The 25,505-nt window shown below is 42.8% G+C and overlaps 1 protein-coding gene across 3 annotated transcripts in view; it reads left to right on the top strand.

The window, feature by feature from the left end:
* The window catches only part of LOC137380584 (exocyst complex component 6-like), a 275,778-nt gene that overhangs the window by 183,746 nt on the left and 66,527 nt on the right, over nucleotides 1-25,505 (top strand). For 2 of the 3 annotated variants that reach the window (XM_068052625.1, XM_068052624.1), the window contains one exon: nucleotides 6,158-6,231. In XM_068052625.1, the coding sequence (XP_067908726.1) occupies nucleotides 6,158-6,231 (74 nt within the window). Of the gene's footprint in view, nucleotides 1-6,157; nucleotides 6,232-21,193; nucleotides 21,279-25,505 lie in introns of those variants that run through there. The other variant, XM_068052626.1, reaches the window with a different exon arrangement.

Genomic DNA, 25,505 nt, shown 5'->3' with positions numbered 1-25,505 from the left:
ACTCTTCGAAGTGTAATCGTTCATCTCTGAGAACATCCTAGTCATTCTCTGTTGATCCTTTATCATTACTTTTATATCGTTTCTACAATCTGCCCAGCTGTAGCTCATATAGAAGCTTCAACCTTATAATTTTTATTGTATGCTTTGAGATACAAATAGCCAATATCTTATTGATGTGTATGAAATCCAAACTTTGTATGCTCATATAACTGCCATCTCAGCCTCTCATGATATTCCTGTTTCGAGTATTTAGGCAAACATCCTTGGTGTCTTAGTTCAAGAAGGCAGTTTGGAAAATAAATCTATGAAACTAGCACATTAATCTGGTATTGTGCAGTGGTCTCCCCTCCTTTTGAACATTGTAGCACCTGTGACTCTGAAGTATTTCAAATTTGACAGTAGTTAGCCTTAATTGATTTGACATTCTGATCATGAGGCACTTATAACCGATTTGAATTACCTGCTAAATTAGATTCGATTCGAGATACAGCACTGAATCAGGCCCTTCGGCCCACCGAGTCTGTGCCGAACATCAACCACCCATTTATACTAATCCTATATTCCTACCAAACATCCCCACCTGTCCCTATATTTCCCTACCACCTACCTATACTAGTGACAATTTATAATGGCCAATTTACCTATCAACCTGCAAGTCTTTTGGCTTGTGGGAGGAAACCGGAGCACCCGGAGAAAACCCACGCAGACACAGGGAGAACTTGCAAACTCCACACAGGCAGTACCCGGAATCGAACCCGGGTCCCTGGAGCTGTGAGGCTGCAGTGCTAACCACTGCGCATATAAATGTTATATCCCAGTTTCATTTGGGTCAAGAACTTGTAATCCTGAATATTAATTTGCCTCAGAAATTAGCATGACTCGATAGACCTCCAAATGACACTAGCCTTTTACTTAAAACACACCAAACCGTCCACCAAGCTTGGCAAGATGGCTTGATAAATACTGTATTACTATTGTCTTGCTGGAAAGCTCAAGGCCCATTCCAAACCATTCTACAGTTACTTCCTTGGTACCCATAAAACCAGTTTTTGTGGATTGTATAACTAAGACAGCTACATAGAATAGCCTACATACTTTCACCAAGCTTTATTTGGATTTAGTAGCAATGGGAGACATTTGGCTTGCCTGCCCTGGCAGCTGGAGTCTCTCTTCCCCTGTAAAGAATTTTTTCTCTTCATTCGGATTGCTACTTGGTCAGCCTCCAGCAGTGTGGAGGATTTACGAACTAGGAGTAGGAGCAGGCTATTCGGTCCTTCGAGCCTGCTCTGCCATTCTACAAGATCATGGCTGATCTGTTTGTGGACTCAACCCTGTTTTTCTTCCTTCCCCCAATACCCTTTGAATTCCTTGTTTGTAAAGAATCTGTCTACTTCTGCCTTAAAAACATTCAATGACCCTGCCTCCAACGCTGTCCAGGGAGGAGAGTTCCACAGACTCACAACCCTCAGAGAAAAAATTTCTCCTCATCTCTGTCTTAAATGGGAGACCTGTTATTTTTAAACTGTGCCCCCTAGTTTTAGTCTCTCCCATAAGGAGAAGCATCCTTTCAACATCCATCCTGTCAAGTCCCCTCAGGATCTTGTATTTCAATAAGATCACCTCTCATTCTTCTAAACTCCAATGAATACAGACCCAATCTGTCCAACCTTCCTCATCAGATAACCCCTTCATCCCAGATATCAGTCGAGTGAACCTTCTCTGAACTGCTTCCAATGCAAATTATATCCTTTCTTAAGTAAGGAGACCAAAACTGTACACAATACTCTAGATGTGGTCTCACCAATGCCCTGTACAACTGTAGCAAAACATTACTTCTTTATTCCATTCCCCTTGCAATAAATGACAACATTGCATTTTTCTTCTTAATCACTTGCTGTACCTACACACTAACTTTGTGTTTCATGTACTAGGACACCCAGATCCCTCTGGATCTCCAAATTCTTCATTCTCTCCAATTAAATAATATGTTGCTTTTCTATTCTTCCAGCCAAAGTGGACAAGTTCACACTTGCCCACATTATACTCCATCTACCAAATCTTTGCCCACTCACTTAACCTACCTATATTGTTACAGTCAGGTGAGGAGGACTAGTCAAAGGACTTCCCTCTTTTTTCCCCTTTTGTTTGACCACAACAGGTATAATTCTTTTTTAAAGTGGATGTTCTGGTCAATTCAGTTGGTGTTTGGTTCTTGTTATAATTATGACATATAATAATTATAACATATATAATTATAACAAGAACCAATCAGATAGGTTTTCTTGATTTTTAACAAAGAGGTCAACTTTATTGTACTTAAACCACGCTAATTAAAATAATAAACTACGCAGCAACTTTCACACACGCGCGTTCACACACACAAATAGGTTAGGGTAGATTGGTCGAGTTAGAGTCCATAGAAAAAAAAGGTATGCAGTCTGTGGAGTTGGGTGATTCAGATGAGGCTTTTAGTTTGAAGAGATAGATGACTGATCCTGTGGGTCTCTTAGAGACACCGATGCGAATGATTTCTTCCAAAAGGGGTTCTGTTTGTAGCCGGACTATGCAAAGGTGATCAGTCGACAGGTAGTGTTCAAAGCTTGCAAACTGGAATGGAGAGAGAGAGAGGAGAGACCCACCTCTTTTCCCCCCCCCCCCCCCCCCCCAACTTGGGTCTCCTACCAGCTTAAAACCATGGCGGTGGGGGGGGGGGCTTGTCACACGACAGTCACCCAGTGATTCAAGCATGGTAGTTAGCAGTTTGTGGTGCTTCTTGCTAAAAAGAACAGGCAGTTCCCTTAAACTTACTGGGTCTTGTTTCTTGCTGGGATGAGCAGTCATTTTATCTCCACCTTATAGGCCTTGCAATGTAGGATAGTGTTGCAAATTAGATGTCCCTCTTAAGCTGCTAGCAAAGTCAACTTTTATCTGTTCCTTTTTAAATTTCTTTTAACAATATAAATTCAGTGGATTAAAGCAAATTATCATTCAACAAAGTATGTTGGCGTGATAATATCCCTTTGCAGACTCCTTACGTCCTCTTCACAACTTACTCTCCTACCTATCTTTGTGTCATTAGCAAATTTAGCAACCATACATTCTGTTCCTTCATCCAAGTCATTGATATAGATTGTACGTAGTTGAGGCCCCAGCACTGATCCTGGTGGCACTCCTAGGGCTGAATTTTGAGTGCGCCGCTCACACGGATGTGTGTCGTCGCTGAGCCCCTGTGCTATTTTGCGCAGGAGCTCATTTAAATGGAGGGGGCGGAGCAGCTGCCCCTGTTGACTTAGAGGGGGCGGCTGCTGCGTCCCCGGGGGCGGCTGCTGCGTCCCCAGCAACGGCGTCTGGCACCACCACGCAAGTGTCGGTGCCATTTTTAAAGGGCTGCAAGCCCTTACCGACAATTTCAATTTTTAAAGGGACATGGCATGCAAATTAAAATTTTAAACTTTATTAACTGATCGAAGCCCCCCCCCATGACCATCAAATGTATTTAAGACACAAAAAAACTTTTCTTACCATCACCAACTTTGCCCTCCCATGAAGTTCGCTATTTTTGCCCTTCAACTCCTTCCCAACATCCCCTCAGCCAATAGAAAGTGTTTCGAAGGCGTGTGAGGTCTGGCCAGTGGCCAGAATATTAGTGTGGGATGGCCGCCGGGACAAGGTAAGTTGATTTGCATTTACTTTACTTCATTTTAATATTTAAATGAAGGCCCTGCAGCCAAGCGGCGGAAGGGCCACCCCGAGGCCTCACCGTCACCAGTAAAATGCAGCAGGGCCTTCTCGGCATCAGAGGCCTCTCCCAGAAGAATTTTCCGCCCCCCCCCCCCCCCCCCCTCACTACCACCACGATCCCCAATGCCAGAAGGCGTATAAAATGCAGCCTCTACTTACAGTTTGCCAACCTGAAAACAATCCATTTTTGCTTACTGTTTCCTGTTAGCTAAATAATCCTCTATCCATGCTAATATGTTACCCCCTATACCATCGGCTCTTATTTTGTTTAGTAACCTTTGATGTGGCACCTTGTCAAATGACTTCTTGTAATCCTAGTACACCACATCCGCAGGTTCCCCTTTATCTGTGTTGCTTGTTACTTCCTCAAAGAACTCTAATAAATTAGTCAAACGCTATTTCCCTTTCAGAAAACCATGTTGACTCTGCCTGATTGAATTTATATTTTCTAAATGACCTGCTATAACCTCCTTAATAATAGATTCCAGCATTTCCCCATGACAGATGTTAGGCTGACTGGCCTGTAGTTTCCTGCTTTGTCTTCCTCCTTTCATGAATAGTGGAGTTACATTTGCTATTTCCAATCTGAAAGGACCTTTCCAGAATCTAGGGAATTTTGGAAAATTAAAACCAATGCATCCATTATCTCAGCAGCCACTTCTTTTAGGACCCTAGGATGAAGTCCATCAGGACCTGAAGACTTGTCAGCTTTTAGTAGTAATAATTTTCTCAATACCCTTTCCCTGGTGATGGTAATTGTTTTAAGTTCCTTCCTCCCTTTCAACTCTTGATTTACAATTATTTCTGGGATGTTATTTGTATCCTGTACAGTGAAGACACATTCAGAAATTCTGTTCAATTCCTCCATTTTCTTATTTTCCATTATTAACTCCTCAGATTCACTCTCTGGAGAACCAACATTCATTTTACTTACTCTTTTCCTTTTTAAATACCTGTAGAAACTCTTACTATCCATTTTTATATTTCTAGCCAGCTTTCTCTCATACTCTAATTTCTCTCTCATTATTCTTTTAATCATTCTTTGCTGTTTTTTTTATAATCTGTCCAGTGTTCTGACCTGCCACGACTCTTCGCTGAATTGTACTTTTTTTTTTCTCCATTTGCTACTATCTTTAACTTTCTTGGTTAGCCATGGATGTTGATTTGCAGAAGAAGAAAAAATACCTATTTTGCTGGGGGAGTCTTCATTTTTGTAAAGGGTACCTTCCACACCCCCTTGCTTTCACTCAGCTGTCCCTCACACCTTGCAGAGAATGCAAATGATGGATTTGTCTTTTTCAGAAAATACCTTCAGGCACAAACACATCAAGCTTCAGGGCAGACCTCACCTTGTATATTGTGCATAAGTCAGAAGGAGTCACATGGGAGCATCACTATCATCATGACATCACAATGTCTTGAGGGAGGGCATCCCTCCATGTGACTCCAGCAAGTAAGGCTTGATATCTATCCACTCCAGGGGTGTGTGAAGGATGCTGCTTAAAGGAATGGGAGGGGTGGGGAAGGAAGATCTCATAGGATAGGCCATCTTTTTTAAATGAACATATTTGCATGTGATTTTAAAATAACTGATATAAACAATACTGTTGATTCTAAATGACAACGCATATTGGTTGCATAGACACTATTTTTTTAACTCAATATCATAACTTTTGTGCAGATGGATAGCTCTATTTACTAGCTCAATTGCATTTTGATTGTCTGAAAGGAAAGTGTTCTAGTAGCCTTTAATTGTAGAATTTTCAATTGGTCAAGCCTTTTTTCTTTTAATCATATTTAAACAGTCTTCTCAAACTGACTTGTATTAAATTCCATTATCAGAAACGTCTTACATGGCAAGAACAGACATTCCAGTTAAGTACAGATTGTAGTGCTTAGAGCATTCCACCTGTTGTCTGCATGTTAAGCTAGTTCCCACCCTACTGTCTGTCTTTAATTGCTGTTTGGCTAGAGGTAGGATTTTTATTGAACAGATGCTGTAACAAAGCAGATGTTTAAAAATATGTTGACAGCCATGGAATTGGTATTTTCTCAAAATGCTTTTGTAGTCATTCACCCTGTGGACCAAAACAATTGAGGTGAAAAAATTGTCAACCCACTTACTGCAGCAATATCACAACTTGTAAAATTTGCGCTCATGATTATATTGTCATCAAACAGCACCTAGTGATCTAAATTATTTGTACGGTACAAGTTTAGTACAGGAATTAGTTTGTGGTTTAGATTTAAAAGTTTCTTCATGCAAAAAAAAAAAGCAGGGAATTAAGTTTTAGGCCTTCATTTGTGCTGATCCATAGTCAAGATTAATGTGCTTCAGAAGGTTGCATAAAATTGTTTAGATTTGCCATAGTTCTGCTTTGGAGTTAATTTTTCCCCCCTTAATCTTTACTTCCAGTGTTTGCTAGCTCCGAGCCAGTGCCAGGATTCCAAGGGGACACCCTGCAGTTAGCATTCATCGACCTCAGACAAGTAAGGCTTTGAGATTATTTTTCCTTGATGAGTGATGCTGAAGCCATTGGTAAAATATCAGTCATTGACGCTGCCTATTAGTTGGTTTACTTGATCTTTTTTTAAGAAGCTGCTGTGTCCATGTCGGCTTTACTGGATTACAATGCTGTGAACCATGACAAAAGCGCTGCCCCTGGTTGTGATGTGCTGAACAAAAGGTTTTGATTTAAATAAACCCTTAGCTTTAACTTCCTTTTTCTTCTGCTATGAGTGACTGGTTTTAATGCTGCCTAATGTAATTTTTTTTTTTAATGGGATTGCTTTCCTAAATCCTGAGTACTAAACAAGCATATTCTTGTTTAAATAGCATGTAATTAAACCAGTTCTACCAAATGACAAACCACTAAATGATGTATGATCCCGAGATATGGTATATATGATGCAAATATAAAAGGGTAGAGGAAATGTGGAATTCTCTCCCATAAAAGACTGTGGATGCTAGGTAATTTTAAAATTTTCAAGACTGAGGTTGATTGAATGTTATTAGGTAAGTGTACCAAGAGTGAATGGATTAAAGGTGAGTAAATGGAGTTTAGATCATAGTCATTGTGTCGTACAGCATAGAAACAGGCCCTTTGGCCCACCACGTCCATGCCGACCATAATGCCTATCTATACTAATCCCACCTGCCTGCATTAATTCCATATCCCTCTATGCCTTGCTCATTCAAGTACCTGTCCAGATGCCTCTTAAATGTCGCTACTGTTCCTGCCTCCACCACCTCTTCTGGCAGCTCATTCCAGATACCCACTATTCTTTGTGTGAAAAATTTACCCCTTTCATCCCCTTTAAACCACCTCCCTCACCTTAAATCTGTGCCCTCTAGTTTTAGTCACCCCTACTATGGGAAACAGACTCTGGCTCTCTACCCTATCTATGCCTCTCATAATTTTATATACCTCTATCATGTCTCCTCTCCGTCTCCTTCGCTCCAGGGAAAACAGACCCAGCCTATCCAATCTCTCTTTATAACTCAAGCCCTCCAAACCAGGCAACATCCTTGTGAATCTTTTCTGCACCCTCTCTAGCTTAATCACATCTTTCCTGTAGTGCGGCGACCAGAACTGCACACAGTACTCTAAATGCGGCCTGACCAACGTTATGTACAACTGTAACATGACGTCCCAACTCTTGTACTCAATGCCTTGGCCCATGAAGGCAAGCATGCCATACGCCACCTTCACCACCCTGTCTACCTGTGTTGCCACTTTCAGGGAATTATGTACTTGCACCCCAAGGTGCTCAAGAACACTCCCCAGGGCCCTGCCATTCACTGTATATGTCCTGCCCTGGTTTAACTTCCCAAAATGCATCACTTCACACTTGTCTGCATTAAATTCCATTTGCCACTCCCTTGCCCACTTTCCCAGTTGATCTAAATCCTGTTGTAACCTTAGACAACCTTCTTCACTATCCACTATACCACCAATTTTGGTGTCATCTGCAAACTTACTAATCATGCCCCCTACATTCAGATCCAAGTCATTAATATATATGATGAACAACAGAGGGCCAAGCACCAATCCCTGCGGCACACCACTGGTCACCAGCCTCCAATCTGAAAAACAACCCTCCACTACCACCCTCTGCCTCCTATCACCAAGCCAATTTTGTATCCAATTTGCTAGCTCACCCTGGATCCCATGTGCTCGAACCTTCTGGACCAGCCTACCATGCGGGACGTTGTCGAAGGCCTTGCTAAAGTCCATGTAGACAACATCCATCGTCCTGCCCTCGTCAATCCTCTTGGTCACCTCCTCAAAAAACTCAATCAAATTCGTGAGACATGATTTCCCATGCACAAAGCCATGCTGACTATCCCTAATCAGACCATGCCTTTCCAGATGCATATAAATCCTATCTCTCAGAATCCCTTCCAATAACTTTCCCACCACTGATGTAAGGCTCACCGGCCTGTAGTTTCCTGGTTTATCCCTGCTACCCTTCTTAAATAAAGGCACAACATTAGCTATCCTCCAGTCTTCCGGTACCTCACCCGTGGCTAACGATGATACAAAAATCTCTGCCAGGGCCCCAGCAATCTCCTCCCTTGCTTCCCATAGCATCCTAGGATACACCTGGTCATGCCCTGGCGATTTATGCACCTTAATGTGCTTCAATATCTCCAACACCACCTCCTTTCGTAATGTTGTTATGCTCCAGGATATTGGTGTTCCCTCCCTTGAACACACTAGCTTCCATGACCACCTCCATGGTAAATACGGAAGAGAAATATTAATTTAAGACCTCGCCCATTTCCCGTGGCTCCACACATAGATTGCCACACTGATCCTTAAGGGTACCTACTCTCTCCCTAGCTACCCTTTTACTCTTAATATACTTATGAATCTTTTAGGATTCTCCTTTATCTTATCTGCCAGGGAAATCTCATGGCCCCTTTTCGCCCTCCTAATTTCCTTCTTAAGTGTAGTCCTACATCCCCTATACTCCTTGAGGGACTCGCTCAATCCTAGCTGCCTATACCTGACATGTGCCTCATTCTTTGTCCTGACCAGACCCTCAATATCCCTCGTCAACCAAGGTTCCCTAAACTTGCCAGCCTTGCCCTTCCATCTAACAGGAACATGCCAGGCCTGAACTCTTCCTATCTCACTTTTAAAAGCCTCCCACTTGCCAGACGTCCCTTTACCTGTAAACAGCCTCTCCCATTCAACTTTTGAGAATCCCTGTCTGATGCCATCAAAATTAGCCTTCTCCCAATTTAGGACTTCAATCTGAGGACCAGTCCTATACTTTTCCATAACTATCTTGAAGCTAATAGAGTTATGGTCACTGGTCCCAAAGTGCTCCCCCACTGACACATCAACCACCTGCGCAGCCTCATTTCCTAAGAGGAGGTCGAGTGTAGCCCCTTCTCTAGTAGGGCCATCCACATACTACTTCAGAAAACTATCCTGGACACACTTAACAAATTCTTCCCCATCTGATCCCTTAGCATTAAAGCAGTCCCAGTCAATATTAGGGAAGTTAAAATCACCTACTATTACAACCCTATAATTCCTGCACCTATCTGTGATTTCCCTACGTATATGCTCCTCCACTTCCCTTTGACTATTGGGGGGCCTATAGTATAATCCCATCAAAGTGATCACCCCTTTCTTATTTCTAGGTTCTACCCATATGGCCTCGCTGGACATTCCCCCCGGGATATCCTCTCTAAGTACTGCCGTGATGTTCTCCCTAATCAATAGTGCAACTCCCCCTCCTCTCTTACCTCCACCTCTGTCACGCCGGAAGGATCGGTACCCCGGAACATTGAGCTGCCAGTCCTGCCTATCCCTCAACCACATTTCCGTAATAGCTATGATATCACAATCCCATGTACCGATCCATGTTTTGAGTTCATCTGCCTTACTTGCAAGGCTTGTATTAAAGTAAATGCAGTTTAGCCTACCAGACCTTCCACGCTCCCTGTCCTGCCCCTGCCCAGCCTGCCTACTGGACTTGCTTTAGCCTCTACATTTGCCTCCACTATCTCATCTGAGAGACTACTACTTTGGGTCCCACCCCTCCTGCAAGACTAGTTTAAACCCTCCCGAGTAGTACTCGCAAACCTCCCCGCAAGGATATTCGTCCCCCTCCAGTTTAGATGGAACCCGTCCTTCTTGTCCAGGTCACCTCTGCACCAAAAGAGATCCCAATGATCCAAGTAGCTGAAGCCCTCCCACCTACATCAGCTCTTCAGCCACGCATTCATTTGCCTAATCCTCCTATTCCTACCCTCACTAGCACGTTGCACAGGGAGTAATCCTGAGATTACAACCCTAGAGGTCCTGCTTTTTAACCTTCTACCTAATTCCCTAACTCGTGGATGATCTGTTTCTCATTAAATGGCAGAACAGGCTCGAGGAGCTGAATGGCCTACTGAATGGGAATAGAATGGGAACAGTGATCTAGAAGATGAGTTGTAGATTGTTTTCATGACAGTTTCTCGGAGCAATATGTTGTAGAACCGACTAGGGATAAAGCTAACTTAGATCCCGTACTGTGTAATGAAGCAGGTTAATAAGCAATGTAATTGTAAAAGATCCACTTGGAAATAGTGTTCATAGTACCATTGAATTTCATGTTAAGTTTGAAAGTGACACATTTCAATCACAAACCAGAATCTTAAATGTTACCAAAGCCAATTACGAAGGTATGAGGGGAGAACTGGCTAAGGTTAATTGGGTAAATAGACTGGAAGGTATGGCAGTAAAGGAACAGTGGGAATCATTTAAAGAAACAATTCAAAGGGTTCAACAAAAGTGCATTCCGTTCAAAAACAAAAATACGTCAATAAACACCCATCCGTGACTCACTCAGGAAGTTAAGGAGAGTATTAGACTAAGATGCTTGCAATGTTTCAAAAAATAGTAGCAAGTCTGAGGATTGGGAGTGTTCTGGAAACCAGCAAAGGGCCACCAAAAAGTTGATGATAAAAAATTAGAATGACAGTACATTAGCCAGCAATATAAAAACAGATTGTAAGAGCTTTTGTAAGTACAAAAAAAGGAAGAGAGTATCTAAAGTAGAGGCAGAGACAGGAGAAATCATCATGGGGAATCCGGAAATGCAGAGGCATTGAACAAATATTTTGTGTCTGTCTTCACAGTAGAAGACACAGGCTCCATACCAGAAATAGGCAGTAACCTAGGGGCTAAAAAGAGTAAGGAAATTAAAAATATTGATATCAGCCGAGAAAATGTATTGGAGAAACTTGAGGGATTAAATCTGACAAGTCCCCGGGATCAGATGGCCTACATCCTCGGGTTCTAAAAGAGATAGTGGATGCGCTGGCTGATTTTCCAGAATTCCTTAGATTCAGAAATGGTCCTGTCAGATTGGGAGTTGGCAAATGTTACACTGCTTTTCAAGAAAGAAGGTAGAGGAACTACAGGCCAGTTAACCTAACACTGGGAAGATGCTGGAAACTATTATTTAAAGAAGTCTTAACATTGCACTTGGAAAAGCAAAGTATGATCCGAACAAGTCAGCATGGTTTTACTAAAGGGAGATCCTGTTTGACAAATTTATTAGCATTTTTTGAGGATGTAACTAGTAGGGTAGACAAAGGGGAACCAGTAGATGTAGTACAGCTGGATTTCCAAAAGGCATTCAATAAGGTGCCACATAAAAGATTAATAGGCAAGATAAGGGCTCATGGTATTGGGGGTAATATATTAGCCTGGATAGAGGATTGGTTAACAGACAGGAAGCAGAGAGGGGCATAAATGGGGCATTTTCAAGTTGGCAGGCAGTGAATAGTGGAGTGACGCAAGGATCAGTGCTGGGGCCTCAGCTATTTACACTCTATATTAATGACGGATGAAGAGACGGAGAGTAATGTATCTAGGTTTGCTGATACAAAGCTCAGTGGAAAGGAAAGCTGCGGAGAGGACATAGAGAGGCTGCAAAAAGATATAGACAGGTTAAGTGAGTGGGCAACAAGATGGCAAATGGAGTATAAGTAGGGAAGTGTGAAGTTGTTCACTTTGGTCGTTAAAAATAGAAAAGTAGAATATTTTTTTTAAAGGTGTGAAACTGGTAAGTGTTGACATTCAGAGAGACTTTGGGGGTACTCGTACAAGGAACGTACAAAGTTAATATGCAGGTGCAGCAGGCTATTAGGAAGGCAAATGGCATGTTGGCCTTTATTGCAGGGGATCGGAGTACAGGAATAAAGAAGTCTAACTAAAACTGTACAGGGCTTTGACACCGCACCTGGAATACTCTGTGCAGTTTTGGTCTCCACATTTAAGAAAGGATATACTTGCACTGGAGGCAGTGCAGCGAAGATTTACTAAATTGGTTCCTGGGATGAGGAGTTTGTCCTATGATGAGAGGCTGAGTAAATTGGGCCTATATTCTCTGGAGTTTAGAAGAATGAGAGGTGATCTAATTGAGACATACAAGATTCTGAAAGGGCTTGATGGGGTAGAAGCTGAGAGATTGATTCCACTGGTTGGGAATCTAGAACAGTCTCAGGACAAGGGGCCAATCATTCAGGACTGAGATGAGGAGAAATTACTACATTCAAAGGGTTGTGAATCTTTGGAATTCTCTACCCCAGAGGGTTGTGGATGCTCCATCATTGAATACATTTAAGGCTGGGATAGATGGATAGATTTTTGGTCTCACTGGGAATAGAGGGATATGGGGAGCGCGCAGGAAAGTGGAATTGAAACCCAAGATCAACCATGATTGTATTGAATAGGCTTGATGGGCCATATGGTCTGCTTCTCCTATTTATTGTTATGTTCTTGTGTTCTGCCATTTAATTAGATCATGAATGCATTAACTACAATATTTATATCACCCATGGTGTTGCAGAAAGGGAGTCAAGAACAAGCACAGGGGATCAGGTCAACCAGGTTTGAGGAAAGGGTGGGTTGGAGAGTTGATTAAGGTCAGGAGGGGGTTGATGAAATAACGACTGTACAATTGGCTACAATCAGCCGAGCAATGCTAATGGAGGTGGGTGCAGAAAGAGCTGAGCTCTGATCACCAAGGCAAGGCTCAGCAGGGGCAGGGGGATATTTCGTCTGAGAGGTTCAGACTCCAATCTTTAATTGATGGATGCTTGAATGGTGTAGGTACATGTACTCAAATGAGGGAGGTGGTGTGGTTGCCACCTGCCCAGGTCAAACTCCAAGATATTGCTCAGTTGGGATGGGGTCTGTACTGGGAAAGAGTAATGTATTCTCTCTGCTAAGCGAAATTCAGTTCTGATTATGCTTAATGCCGGGGGTGCGAGTTTGTTATGGGTTGGTGGTCCAATCCTTTAATTTCTGATAAGTTATAGGAGTGTATTGAGGCTAATGTAGGTTTGTGGTTTTGTGAATGGTGACCGGATTGCTTTGAGTTTCCGTTGATGGAGGATTTTTTGGTTAAATGTCAGAATCTCTGCTTAGTATGGTGTTTTGGGGGTGGTGAGGGTGGTTATAATAAAGGGATTTCTGCTCTGATATCAAGTCTGTGGGGCATAGTGGGAGGCGGGATATTGAATTTCCTTTAATACTCCAGCCCCGGTACACCAGGTAGTGGTTGGGGAGATGAAGAGGTGAATGTTAACTCAAAATTTGAGGTTGTTTCTCAAAAAATCATGTTGAGTGGAGGGGTGGGGTGGTGGTGGTTGGCCAAAGTTTGGAATGCTAGGTTCTCCTTTACTGCGGCACGGAATGTGCTTACTTATTCACTCCGGCTTCCATTGTCCAGTACATCAGTTCAGATATTGAAATTGTTTTCTTCAAAATGGTCGGCCCCATGCTCAATGACTCTTGGGCTCATAGTAAGCGTACGATGAACTTGTGTTTTTCGAATCTTCTCAACATTTATTGCCAGCAGACAGAATACAGAACACAGTGGCACAGTGGTTAGCACCACAGCCTCACAGCTCCAGTGACCCGGGTTCAATTCTGGGTACTGCCTGTGTGGAGTTTGCAAGTTCTCCCTGTGTCTGCGTGGGTTTCCTCCGGGTGCTCCGGTTTCCTCCCACAGCCAAAAGACTTGCAGGTTGATAGGTGAATTGGCCACTATAAATTGCCACTAGTATAGGTAGGTGGTAGGGGAATATAGGGACAGGTGAGGATGTGGTAGGAACATGGGATTAGTGTAGGATTAGTATAAATGGGTGGTTAATGGTCGGCACAGACTCGGTGGGCGGAAGGGCCTGTTTCAGTGCTGTATCTCTAAATCTAAGCTGTGCACAAGGAGCCATCGAAAGGTATGTCTACTATTTGCCATATGTTTTGGTTTTCCAGCACTTCTCAATATTTCCTTTCAAGAGGCCAACTCATACAATGTGATACCTGGATTTATTTTCAGTGTGGGCAACCTTTTGGGGCCTCGAAAAGCCTGTAAAATCTTTCCTGTATTCATCTCTACCAACATATCCACCATTCAAGGAAAGAATTACTGCAGCACCACCTGGTGGGCTAAGTTAGCAATCCCACCAAAATTTCACAGACTTAAATCATTTGGTTGGTCACATAACGTTAGGTTGGTCACATAGTGTTAGGTGGGTTACTGCTCAAGACACATCATAATTGTTTGGCTGTGCTATCTACAGGTGCAATAAAACTTGATGTTGCAACCACACACCATTTTAATGTGAGATAGTTACCTTGTGTGTGTATATATAACTGGTCACAAGTAACATTCTCTCTAACTATGATACATTGTGTTTTCGACCTCTCTCCAACTTTTGACATGGTTGAACACACTATCCTTCTCCATCACCTTTCTTCTGTTGTCTAGATTGGTCGAACTTGCATTGCTTAGTTCCATTCTTACCTGTCCTATCATAGCAGAGCATCTCCAACCCAGCCCTCACACCACCATCAGAGTTTTCTAAGGGTCTACTTTTGTCCCCCTTTTTTTTCCTCATCTATATGTTGCCCCTTGCGACATTATCCACAGACATAGGGTTAGCTACCGCATAAATAAACATGCATTTGTGAAGTGCATTTCACGTCCTAAAGTGCTTCACAGCCAATGAAGCAGTCTTGAAGTGTAGTCACTGTTGTTATGTAGGCAGGTGTGGCAGCCAACTGGCACACAGCAAGATCTCACAAACAGCAATGAGATAAATCACCAGTTAATTTAATTTGGATGGTATTGGTCAAGGGATTAATCAGAAGAACTGTCCAGCTGTTCATGAAATAGTGCTATGGGATCTTTTACACTGAGAATTTAGCCAGGCATATCCACAGCATTCCCTTAATTTTGAGTTATGTCCTTTTTCTGGAGTGAAACTTGAACTCTCAACTTTCTGATTCAAAGTTGACAGTGCTACCACTGAGCGAAGGCTAGCACATGTACATGGATAACAACCAGCTCTATCTCTCCCACCTCTCTCAAACATTCTCTGTGTCTGCTTGTCTGACATCCAGCTCAACATTGGAAGGACCAATTCATCCAGATACACCACCACTACAAACTCACTACTTTTGTTAATTGCTGCATTCCTTTTTCCAGCCTCTGTCACTGGCTCAATCAGACTATCTGCATCCTTGATATCCTATTTGACCTCAAGCTGAGCTTCCGATCATATATCCTTTGTGATACAACATAGGAGGCCATTTTGCCCATTGTGTCTGTGCTAGCTCTTTGAAAGAGTTATCCAATTACTCCCACTCCCCTGCTCTTCCCCAGAGCCCTGCACAATTTGTTTCCCTACAATTATTTATCCAATTCCCTATTCATTCTGCTTCCACCATCATTTCAGGGAGTGCAATCCAGATCACAAAGACTCTTTTTTTTTTCAATCTTCTTCACCTTTTGCCTATCACTCTAAATCTGCATCCTCTGGTTACAGATCCATCAGCCACAGCAAACCATTTCTCCTAATTTACTCCATCAAAGCCCTTCATGATTTTGAACACCTCTATCAAATTTCTTAACCACCTTTGCTGTAAGGTGAGCCACCCAGTCTCTCCACATAATTCCTTCATCCCTGTTATCACTCTATTAAATCTCTTCTGCAAGCCCTCAAAAACTTTGACATCTTTCCTGAAGTGTGGTGCCCAGAATTGGACACAATACACAGCTGAGGCCGAACCAGCATTTTGTAAAAAAGTTAGCATGCTTCCTTGCTTTTGTGCTCTGTGTCTCAATAAGGTTAAGGATCCCATATACTTTGAATGGCCTTCTCAACTTGTACAGCCACCTTCAAAGATTTTTGTACATACATGCCCAGGTCATTCTGTTCTTGCACCCCTTTAAAATTTTACCACTTAGAATGGGAGGCAATATAAACTTCTTACCAAAATCTATCACTTGACACTTCTCTACATAAATTTAATCTGTGATGTGTCCACCCATTTCACCAGTCTGTCTATGCCCTCCTGAAATCTGTCACTACTCCCCTCATTGTTTGCTACATTTTCAAGTTTTGTGCCATCTACAAACTTTGAAATTATGCCCTGTATACCCAAGTCCAGGTCATAAATATATATCAACGGGTGCAGTGGTCCTGATACTGACCCCTAAGAAACACTACAGTAAACTTTCCTTCAGTCTGTAAAGCAACTATTCACCAGTGCATTATTTTATCTTCCTTAGCCAATTTCATATGCACGATGCCACTGTCTCTTTAATCCCGTGGACTTTAATTTTGCTCACAAGTCTATTATGTGGTGAAAAACAAAAAGTAAAAAGTGCTGGAAACATTCAGCAGGTCTAGCAGCATCTGTTGAGAGAGAAGCAAAGTTAACGTTTCAGGTCTGTGACCTTTCATCAGAGCTGGCAAAGGTTAGAAAAGAATTAGGTTTTAAGCAAGTGGGGGGGTGGGGGAGAGAACAAAGGAGAAGGTGTTTGATAGGGCAGGAGAGATTAAATAACCAAGCTGTCCTGGGACAAAGGCAAAGCGTATGTTAATGCTTGTGGTGAAAGACAAAGCATTAGTCCAGAGAGACTATTAATAGCAGAATAATGAGTAGCTCTGACTACTTGAAAAGCAGGCACATGGTTAAAAAATACAATATTAAAAAAAAAAGCCGGTCATGCTCTGAATTTATTGAACTCAATGTTCAGTGTGCAAGGCTCTGGAGTGCCTAATCGAAAGATCAGGTGCTGCTCCTCGAGCTTGTGTTGATGTTCATTGGAACACTAAAGCAGGCCAAAGACAGAAATGATGGCATGACAGCAGGGCGGAGTGTTGACAGGGCCTTCAACCGTGTCCAGTCCATTTCCCACACTGATGCCCTCATGCCTTCCCCTCCCTCCCAGAACCACGACAGGGTTCCTCATTTTCCACCCCACCAGCCTCCACATCCAAAGGAGTATCCTCCGCCATTTCCACCACCTCCAGCGTGATGCCACCACCAAACGCATCTTCCCCTCTCCTCCCCTGTCAGCAGCATCATTCCCTCCGCGATACCCTGATCCACTCCTCCATTACCCCTGACACCTCGTCCCCTTCCCTTGCAATCGCAGGGAATGTAATACCTACCCTTTTACCTCCTCTCTCCTCACTGTCCAAGGCCCCAAACATTCCTTTCAGGTGAAGCAGTGATTTACTTCTTTCAATTTAGTATACTGTATTCGCTGCTCACAATGCGGTCCTCTCTACATTGGGGAGACAAATGCAGTTTGGGTGACTGCTTTGGTGAACGCCTCCGCTCAGTCCGAAAGCATGACCCCGAGCTTCTGGTTGCTTGCCATTTCAACACGCCTTCCCCCTGCCCCCGCTCTCATGCCAACATTTCTGTCTTTAGCCTGCTCCAGTGTTCCATCAACACAAGCTCGAGGAGCAGCACCTAATCTTTCGATTAGACACTCTACAGCCTTGTGGACTGAACATTGAGTTCAATAACTTCAGAGCATGACTGGCCTTTTTATAATATTTTATTTTTTAACCATGTGCCTGTTTTTCGTATAGTCAGAGCTGCTTATTATTCCGCTATTAACAGTCTCTGGACTAATGCTTTGTCTTTCACCACAAGCATTAACACCCGCTTTGCCTTTGTCCCAGGACAACTTTATTTAATCTCTCCTGCCCTATCAACCACCTTCCCCTTCATTCTCTCCCCCACCAACCGCCCCCTCACTTGCTTAAAACCTAATTCTTTTCTAGCCTTTGCCAGTTCTGAAGAAAGGTCACAGACCTGAAACGTTAACTTTGCTTCTTTCTCCACAGATGCTACCAGACCTGCTGAGTGTTTCCAGCACTTTTTACTTTTTGTTTTGTTTCAGATTTCCAGCATCTGCAGTATTTTGCTTTTATTTTAGTCTGTTATGTGGTACTTTGTCAAGTGTCTTTTGAAAGTTCATTTACATGTCATCAACTGCATTACCCTCATCAACTCTGTCCATTACTTCAATCAAAGAACTCCGTCAAGTTAATCAAACATGATGTGCTTTCAACAAATCCGTGCTGACTTTCATTTGTTAGCCCATAATTTTCCATGTGCCAATTAATTTATTCCCGATTATTGTCTCTAAAAGATTCCCTACCACTGACATTATGGCCTATAATTGGGTTTATCTCTCACCCTTTTTTGAACAGGGGTGTAATATTTACAATCCTGCAGAACTCTGACACCACCTCCATATCTGACAAAATTTGGAAGATTGTAGCCAGGGCCTCTGCAATTTCCATGCTTAACTTCCTTCAGTAACCTAGGATGCACCCCAACTGCACTAGGTGACCTTTCTACTTTGAGCGCTGCCAACCTTTATCTCTTTATCTATTTTTATCCTATACAATATCGCTGCTACATCCTCCTTTGCTGCTACATTGGCAACATCCTCTTCTCTAGTGATACAAAGTATTCATTTAGTACCTCAGCCATGTCCTCTGCCTCTACAAGAATCAACCCCAATCTACCTTTAATTACCTTTTTACTATTTATATGTTTATGGAAAACATTGGGCTTTTTTTTAATGTTGGCTGGTAATATATTCTCATATTCCCTCTGTGCCCTCTTATTTCCTTTCTGGTTCTCCTCTGCACTTTCTGTATTTGGCTTGGTTTGTATTGTATTATCAACCTTACATTTGTCATAAAACTCTCTTCTGTTTAATTTAATCTCTATCTTATTGTGATCCAGGGAGCCCTATATTAGATGCCCTTCTTTTCCCCCTCGTTAGCATGTGTCCGCTGTGTACCTGAACTACTTCCTCTTTGTAGGCCTCCTATTGTTTAGTTACTGTTTGCCTACCAATTCCAATCCTTTTGAGTCACATCTCTTTATAACTCATTGAAATTATTCCTCCTCCAATTGAGTACTTTGAACGCATGATTGTTCCATGTCCCTTTCTATAGCTATACTAAATCTTATATTATGATCACTGCTCCCTAAATGCTTCCCCACTTCATTCCCCAGAACTAGATCCAGTACTGCTTTCTCCTTTGTTGGACTGAAAACACACTGATCAAAAAAATTCTATTGAATCATCTCAAGAATTCCTCCCCCGCTTTTCCCTTGACTCTGTTATAAAACAGGTCTACATCAAGATAATTGAAGTCCCATATTATCACTACTGTATAGTTCTTGCGTCATTCTGGTGGCCTGCAGTACTCAGCCAGTAGCGTGATAGCTCCTCTGTTGTCCCTTCATTATAACCAAATAGATTCTGTCATTGACCTCTCAACATCATCCTCTCCAGTGCTATAATAGTTTCTTAATCAATACTGTCCCCCCCACCTCCCTTTTTTTCCTTCCCTATCTTTCCTGAATACCCTGTAACCACGAATATTAAGTTCCCGATCCACAGCTGCTTTGAGCCAGGTCTCCGTTACCCAATATGCACTTCAGACCCATCTTTGACTGTTTTACATTAATCCCCATCTGATCCCTTCTATTTCTGAGCTATTATAGAGTCAGAGTCATTTACGGCACAGAAGGAGGCCATTTGGCCCATTGAGTCCATTCTGGTTCTCTGCGGAGCTATCCAGTCAGTCCCACTCCCCCGCTCAGTCATCATAGCCCTGCAAGTTTATTTCCTTCAAGTACCCATCCAATTTCCATTTGAAATCATTGTTTCTGCTTCTACCACCTTTGTGGGCAGCGAGTTCCAGGTCATTACCACTCACTGCATTTTTTTAAAAGAAGTTTTTCCTCACACATTCCCCTGCATCTTTCCCAAAACTTTCAATCTGTGTTCCCTAGTCCTTGTATCATCAGTTAATGGGAACAGGCTTTCCTTGTTTACCTTTATCTAAGCATGTCATAATCTTGTGCACCTCTATCAAATCTCCCCTCAATCTCCTTTGCTCCAAGGAGAACAACGCAAGCTTTTCCAACCTAACCTTGTAACTAAAATCTCCCTTCCCCGGGACCTTACTGGTAAATCTCCTCTGCACCCGCTCAAGGACCCTCACATCCTTCCTAAAGTATGGTGACCAGAACTGGACACAGTACTCTAGTTGGGTCTAACCAGAGCTTTGTAAAGGTTCAGCATAACTTTCTTGTTTTTGTACTCAATGCCTCTATTTATGAAGCACGTTCTTTACTCTGATGCTATTTGACTTTCCCAGACCTCTGCATCGTGTTTCTCCTCTCAAATGTTTCATCCTGGTGCCCATCCTTCTGCCAAATTTGTTTAAACCCTCCCTGACATTACTCGTTCACATATATAACATTGCTCTATATGCATTGTGTATTTATGTGTGTGTAGATACAGTTTTATTTATAAAAGTGATATTTTTGTGTGGATGCCTAATTTTTCATCCAGCACTGTTTGTGTAACTGGGGATTTAAACTTGCTCTTTGGATTGTTATAAAGCAGCTTTAGTACAGTGTTCGCATAAGGGATCATGCATTTTTCCATTAATCAAACAGCCTAAAACCTCCTTCAGCGTCTCTGCCTTGTGAGTGACAATATGTTGGGAATGCAGAAGAACACAAGCACTTGTGTAAATCAGCACCCACCTGCTGTAGGAATACCATGTGCCAATTTCCCTGTCATACAATCCAATGATCCATTTATTTTTTAATGTGATAGATGACATTTCTTTTCAAACAGGCTGTGCAACAAACAGTGCCTTTTTTAAGGAACTTCTCCATAGGGTCATCTGGCTGTTTCATGTACTGTTCTCCAGTTTGAATTTGATACTCTGCCATGCCTTAGAGGTTATGTAAGATAAGGCAATAGGTCTAGTGGTCAGGTTTTACCTGCCCACCCTGACTGTGCCGCAGGGTTAGGCTCTTGATACTTGCATCACTTTACAGAAGAGTTGATGACAGGTAGAGACTGATACTAGGGAGAGCTTGAACCAAATCAAAGCTAAAAGGCAAGAGGCTTGGGATTGGATGAGAAGCTGTGGCTAAAAGATGGATCAGAAGGATTGCCCTTTTTAGAAAAGTAGGTGACCCGAGATTGAGGGGTCATGATCCCACTGCCAATCACTTGATCGCTAATGGAACATAAGTTGGTTGTATCACTAACAGCTCCCTTTTTTTCCCCCTTACTTTAGGCTGTTGATGTGTAGGATAAGTTGGGATATGGGAACAAACTTTTAAAATCCTGAATGAAACCAAATATGTGTGAAATTGCAGAAAATCTAGAAAGTCGACATGTTGAAATCTACACATGCACAGATGTTTTTATTTTCATTAATAAAATGTAGCTTTACTTAAAGAATATTCTTCAGTTAATTTTCAGAAGACTTAAGTGAAATGCAGAGCTTGTACTGCTGGATGTCGTGTTACCTTTTGCACACCATTGCTAACTTTCAAAATAAAAATGTTAGTTTACTCTGTTCTTGCATGCATGGGGACTTCTCTATTTAATGGGAAAATCAGAGCTCTGACCATCTTGCCCAATTCTGAGGCAATCACTGATTTTCAGTGATTCTGAGCAACCATTTGAAGTCATGTCATTCAGTCCTTCCGAACACAAATGGTCATATGGTTTATTTGTTCGCTAATCTTGTGCCATGTTTGACATCTGGTAAGCTGGAGAAGAGCAATTGTCAGAGGGCAACGGGTTGAGATTGAATATTGAAGGTGAGAGGATGAATTCTAGATTTCTGGTCTTTTTAAAAAGAACAGCACTAAGACAAAGTGCAGGGCTGCAAAGGATACAAGAGAAAATAAGATAAATCAAAAAGTTGTGGTTGTAGAAAGAACGAATATTGGGATGTGAGTTGATGTAGGCTGTCGCAATTGTAGAACAACTTATATTTATATAGCATCTATAACTTGGTTGAGGGAAGGACAGGATTGGCAGCTAAATGTTTCAGGATTTATTTTAGAGATACAGCACTGAAACAGGCCCTTCGGCCCACCAAGTCTGTGCCGACCAACAACCATCCATTTATACTAACCCTACACTAACCCCATATTCTCTACCACATCCCCACCATTCTCCTACCACCTACCTACACTAGGGGCAATTTACAATGGCCAATTTACCTATCAACCTGCAAGTCTTTTGGAGGTGGGAGGAAACTGGAGCACCTGGCGGAAACCCACGCAGACACAGGGAGAATTTGCAAACTCCGCACAGGCAGTACCCAGAATCGAACCTGGGTCTCTGGAGCTGTGAAGCTGCGGTGCTAACCACTACGCCACTGTGCCGCCCAAGCTTCAGGCGGGATAGAGGGGAATGTAAAAGGGGTGGGGGAGTTGCATTACTGGTTAAGGAGAATATCTCAGCTGTACTACGGGAGGACACCTCGGAGGGGTCATGCAGCGAGGCAATATGGGTGGAGCTCAGGAATAGGAAGGGTGCAGTCAAGATGTTGGGGGTTTTTTACAGGCCTCCCAACAGCCAGCATGAGGTAGAGGAGGAGATATGTAGACAGATTTTGGAAAGATGTAAAGGTAACGGGGTTGTAGTGGTGGGTGATTTTAACTTCCCCTATATTGACTGGGACTCACTTAGTGCTAGGGGCTTGGATGGGGCAGAATTTGTAAGGAGCATCCAGGAGGGCTTCTTGAAACAATATGTAGATCGTCCAAGTAGGGATGGGGCCATACTGGACCTGGTATTGGGGAATGAGCCCGGCCAGGTGTTCGAAGTTTCAGTAGGGAAGCATTTCGGGAACAGTGACCATAATTCCATAAATTTTAAGGTACTTGTAGATAAGGATAAGAGTAGTCCTCGGGTGAAGGTGCTAAATTGGGGGAAGGCTAATTATATTAGGCAGGAACTGAAGAATTTAGATTGGGAGTGGCTATAATTGAGGGTAAATCAACATCTGACATGTGGGAGTCTTTCAAACCTCAGTTGATTAGAATCCAGGACCAGCATCTTCCTGTGAGGAAGAAGGATACGTTTGGCAAGTTTCAGGAACCTTGGATAACGCAGGATATTGTGAGCCTAGTCAAAATGAAAAAGGAAGCATTCGTAAGGGCTGGAAGGCTAGGAACAGACTAATCCCTTGAGGAATATAAAGACAGTAGGAAGAAACTTAAGCAAGGTGTCAGGAGGGCTAAAAGGGGCCATGAAAAGTCATTGGCAAACAGGATTAAGGAAAATCCCACGGCTTTTTATACGTATATAAAGAGCAAGAGGGTAACTAGGGAAAGGGTTGGCCCACTCAAGGACAGAGAAGGGAATCTATGTGTGGAGGCAGAGGAAATGGGTGAGGTGCTAAATGAGTACTTTGCATCAGTATTCACCAAAGAGAAGGACTTGGTGGATGATGAGCCTAGGGAAGGGAGTGTAGATAGTCTGGGTCATGTCGTTATCAAAAAGGAGGAGGTGTTGGGCATCTTGCAAAGCATTAAGGTAGATAAGTCCCCAGGGCCTGATGGGATCTACCCCAGAATACTGAGGGAGGCAAGGGAAGAAATTGCTGGGGCCTTGACAGAAATCTTTGCATCCTCATTGGCTACAGGTGAGGTCCCAGAGGACTGGAGAATAGCCAATGTTGTTCCTTTGTTTAAGAAGGGTAGCAAGGATAATCCAGAAAATTATAGGCTGGTGAGCCTTGCATCAGTGAGAGGGAAATTATTATAGAGGATTCTTCGGGACAGGATTTACTCCCATTTGGAAACAAATGAACTTATTAGCGAGAGGCAGCATGGTTTTGTGAAGGGGAGGTCGTGTCTTACTAATTTGATTGAGTTTTTTGAGGAAGTGACAAAGATGATTGATGAAGGAAGGGCAGTGGATGTTATCTATATGGACTTTAGTAAAGCCTTTGCCAAGGTCCCTCATGGCAGACTGGTACAAAGGTGAAGTCACACAGGATCAGAGGTGAGCTGGCAAGATGGATACAGAACTGGCTCAGTCATAGAAGACAGAGGGTAGCAGTGGAAGGGTGCTTTTCTGAATGGAGGGATGTGACTAGTGGTGTTCCGCAGGGATCAGTGCTGGGACCTTTGCTGTTTGTAGTATATATAAATGATTTGGAGGAAAATGTAGCTGGTCTGATTAGTAAGTTTGCGGATGACACAAAGGTTGGAGGAGTTGTGGATAGTGATGAGGATTGTCAGAGGATACAGCAGGATATAGATCGGTTGGAGACTTGGGCGGAGAAATGGCAGATGGAGTTTAATCCGGACAAATGTGAGGTAATGCATTTTGGAAGATCTAATGCAGGTGGGAAGTATACAGTAAATGGCAGACCCCTTAGGAGTATTGACAGGCAGAGAGATCTGGGCGTACAGGTCCACAGGTCACAAAGTGGCAAAGCAGGTGGATAAGCTAGTCAAGAAGGCATTCAGCATGCTTGCCTTCATCGGTCGGGGCATAGAGTATAAAAATTGGCAAGTCATGCTGCAGCTGTACAGAACTTTAGTTAGGCCACACTTAGAATATTGCGTGCAATTCTGGTCGCCACACTACCAGAAGGACGTGGAGGCTTTGGAGAGGGTACAGAAGAAGTTTACCAGGATGTTGCCTGGTCTGGAGGGCATTAGCTATGAGGAGAGGCTGGATAAACTGATTGTTTTCACTGTAACGATGGAGGTGGAGGGGCAACATGAAAGAAGTTTACAAAGTTATGAGCGGCATGGACAGAGTGGATAGTCAGAAGCTTTTTCCTAGGGTGCAAGAGTCAGTTACTAGGGACATAGGTTTAAGGTGAGAGGGGCAAAGTTTAGAGGGGATGTGCGAGGCAAGTTCTTTACACAGAGGGTGGTGAGTGCCTGGAACTTGCTGCCGGGGGAGGTGGTGGAAGCAGGTACGATAGCGACGCTTAAGAGGCATCTTGACAAATACATGAATAGGATGGGAATAGGGGGATATGATCCCCGGAAGTGCAGAAGGTTTTAGTTTAGGCAGGCATCAAGATCGGCGCAGGCTTGGAGGGCCGAATGGCCTGTTCCTGTGCTGTACTGTTCTTTGTTCTTTGTATAACGTACTAAAACATACCAAAGTGTTTATACATACAAATGTAGAAAACTAGCAAAATCTGACAGCTGAAAGAGTCCTGAAAATATATATTGTAGCTTATGAAGACAAATGAGTAGATAGAAAGGGCATGCGCTTGTATTAAATTAAGCTTCAGGTATACTCGACATTCAATCACTTTCATTTCACAGAAGAAACCTAAAGTAAACAAAAGTGCAGTTTGTATTGGTGTAATAAATTACTGAAGGGGGATGCACGTGCTGAAGCCATGATGTTCCGTGGCTGCGCGGATGGGGATAGGAAGTGTCCAGTCATGGTGCTTCAGCCATCATAGGTGTAGGACAGGTTTGATTGAACAGCTGGTCTTTTCCTGTTCATTTATTTTCCAGCAAGGTCTGGGGCATATTGCTGCTCCCCAGAAATTTTTAATTTTTGGCACATTATGTGGTGCATTTTACTGCATTTTGAAGCCTACTATAATT

This window comes from Heterodontus francisci, chromosome 20 (assembly GCF_036365525.1).
Source record: "Heterodontus francisci isolate sHetFra1 chromosome 20, sHetFra1.hap1, whole genome shotgun sequence".
In the NCBI taxonomy this organism is placed as follows: domain Eukaryota; kingdom Metazoa; phylum Chordata; class Chondrichthyes; order Heterodontiformes; family Heterodontidae; genus Heterodontus; species Heterodontus francisci.
This window is presented reverse-complemented; position numbering and strand designations above follow the sequence as displayed.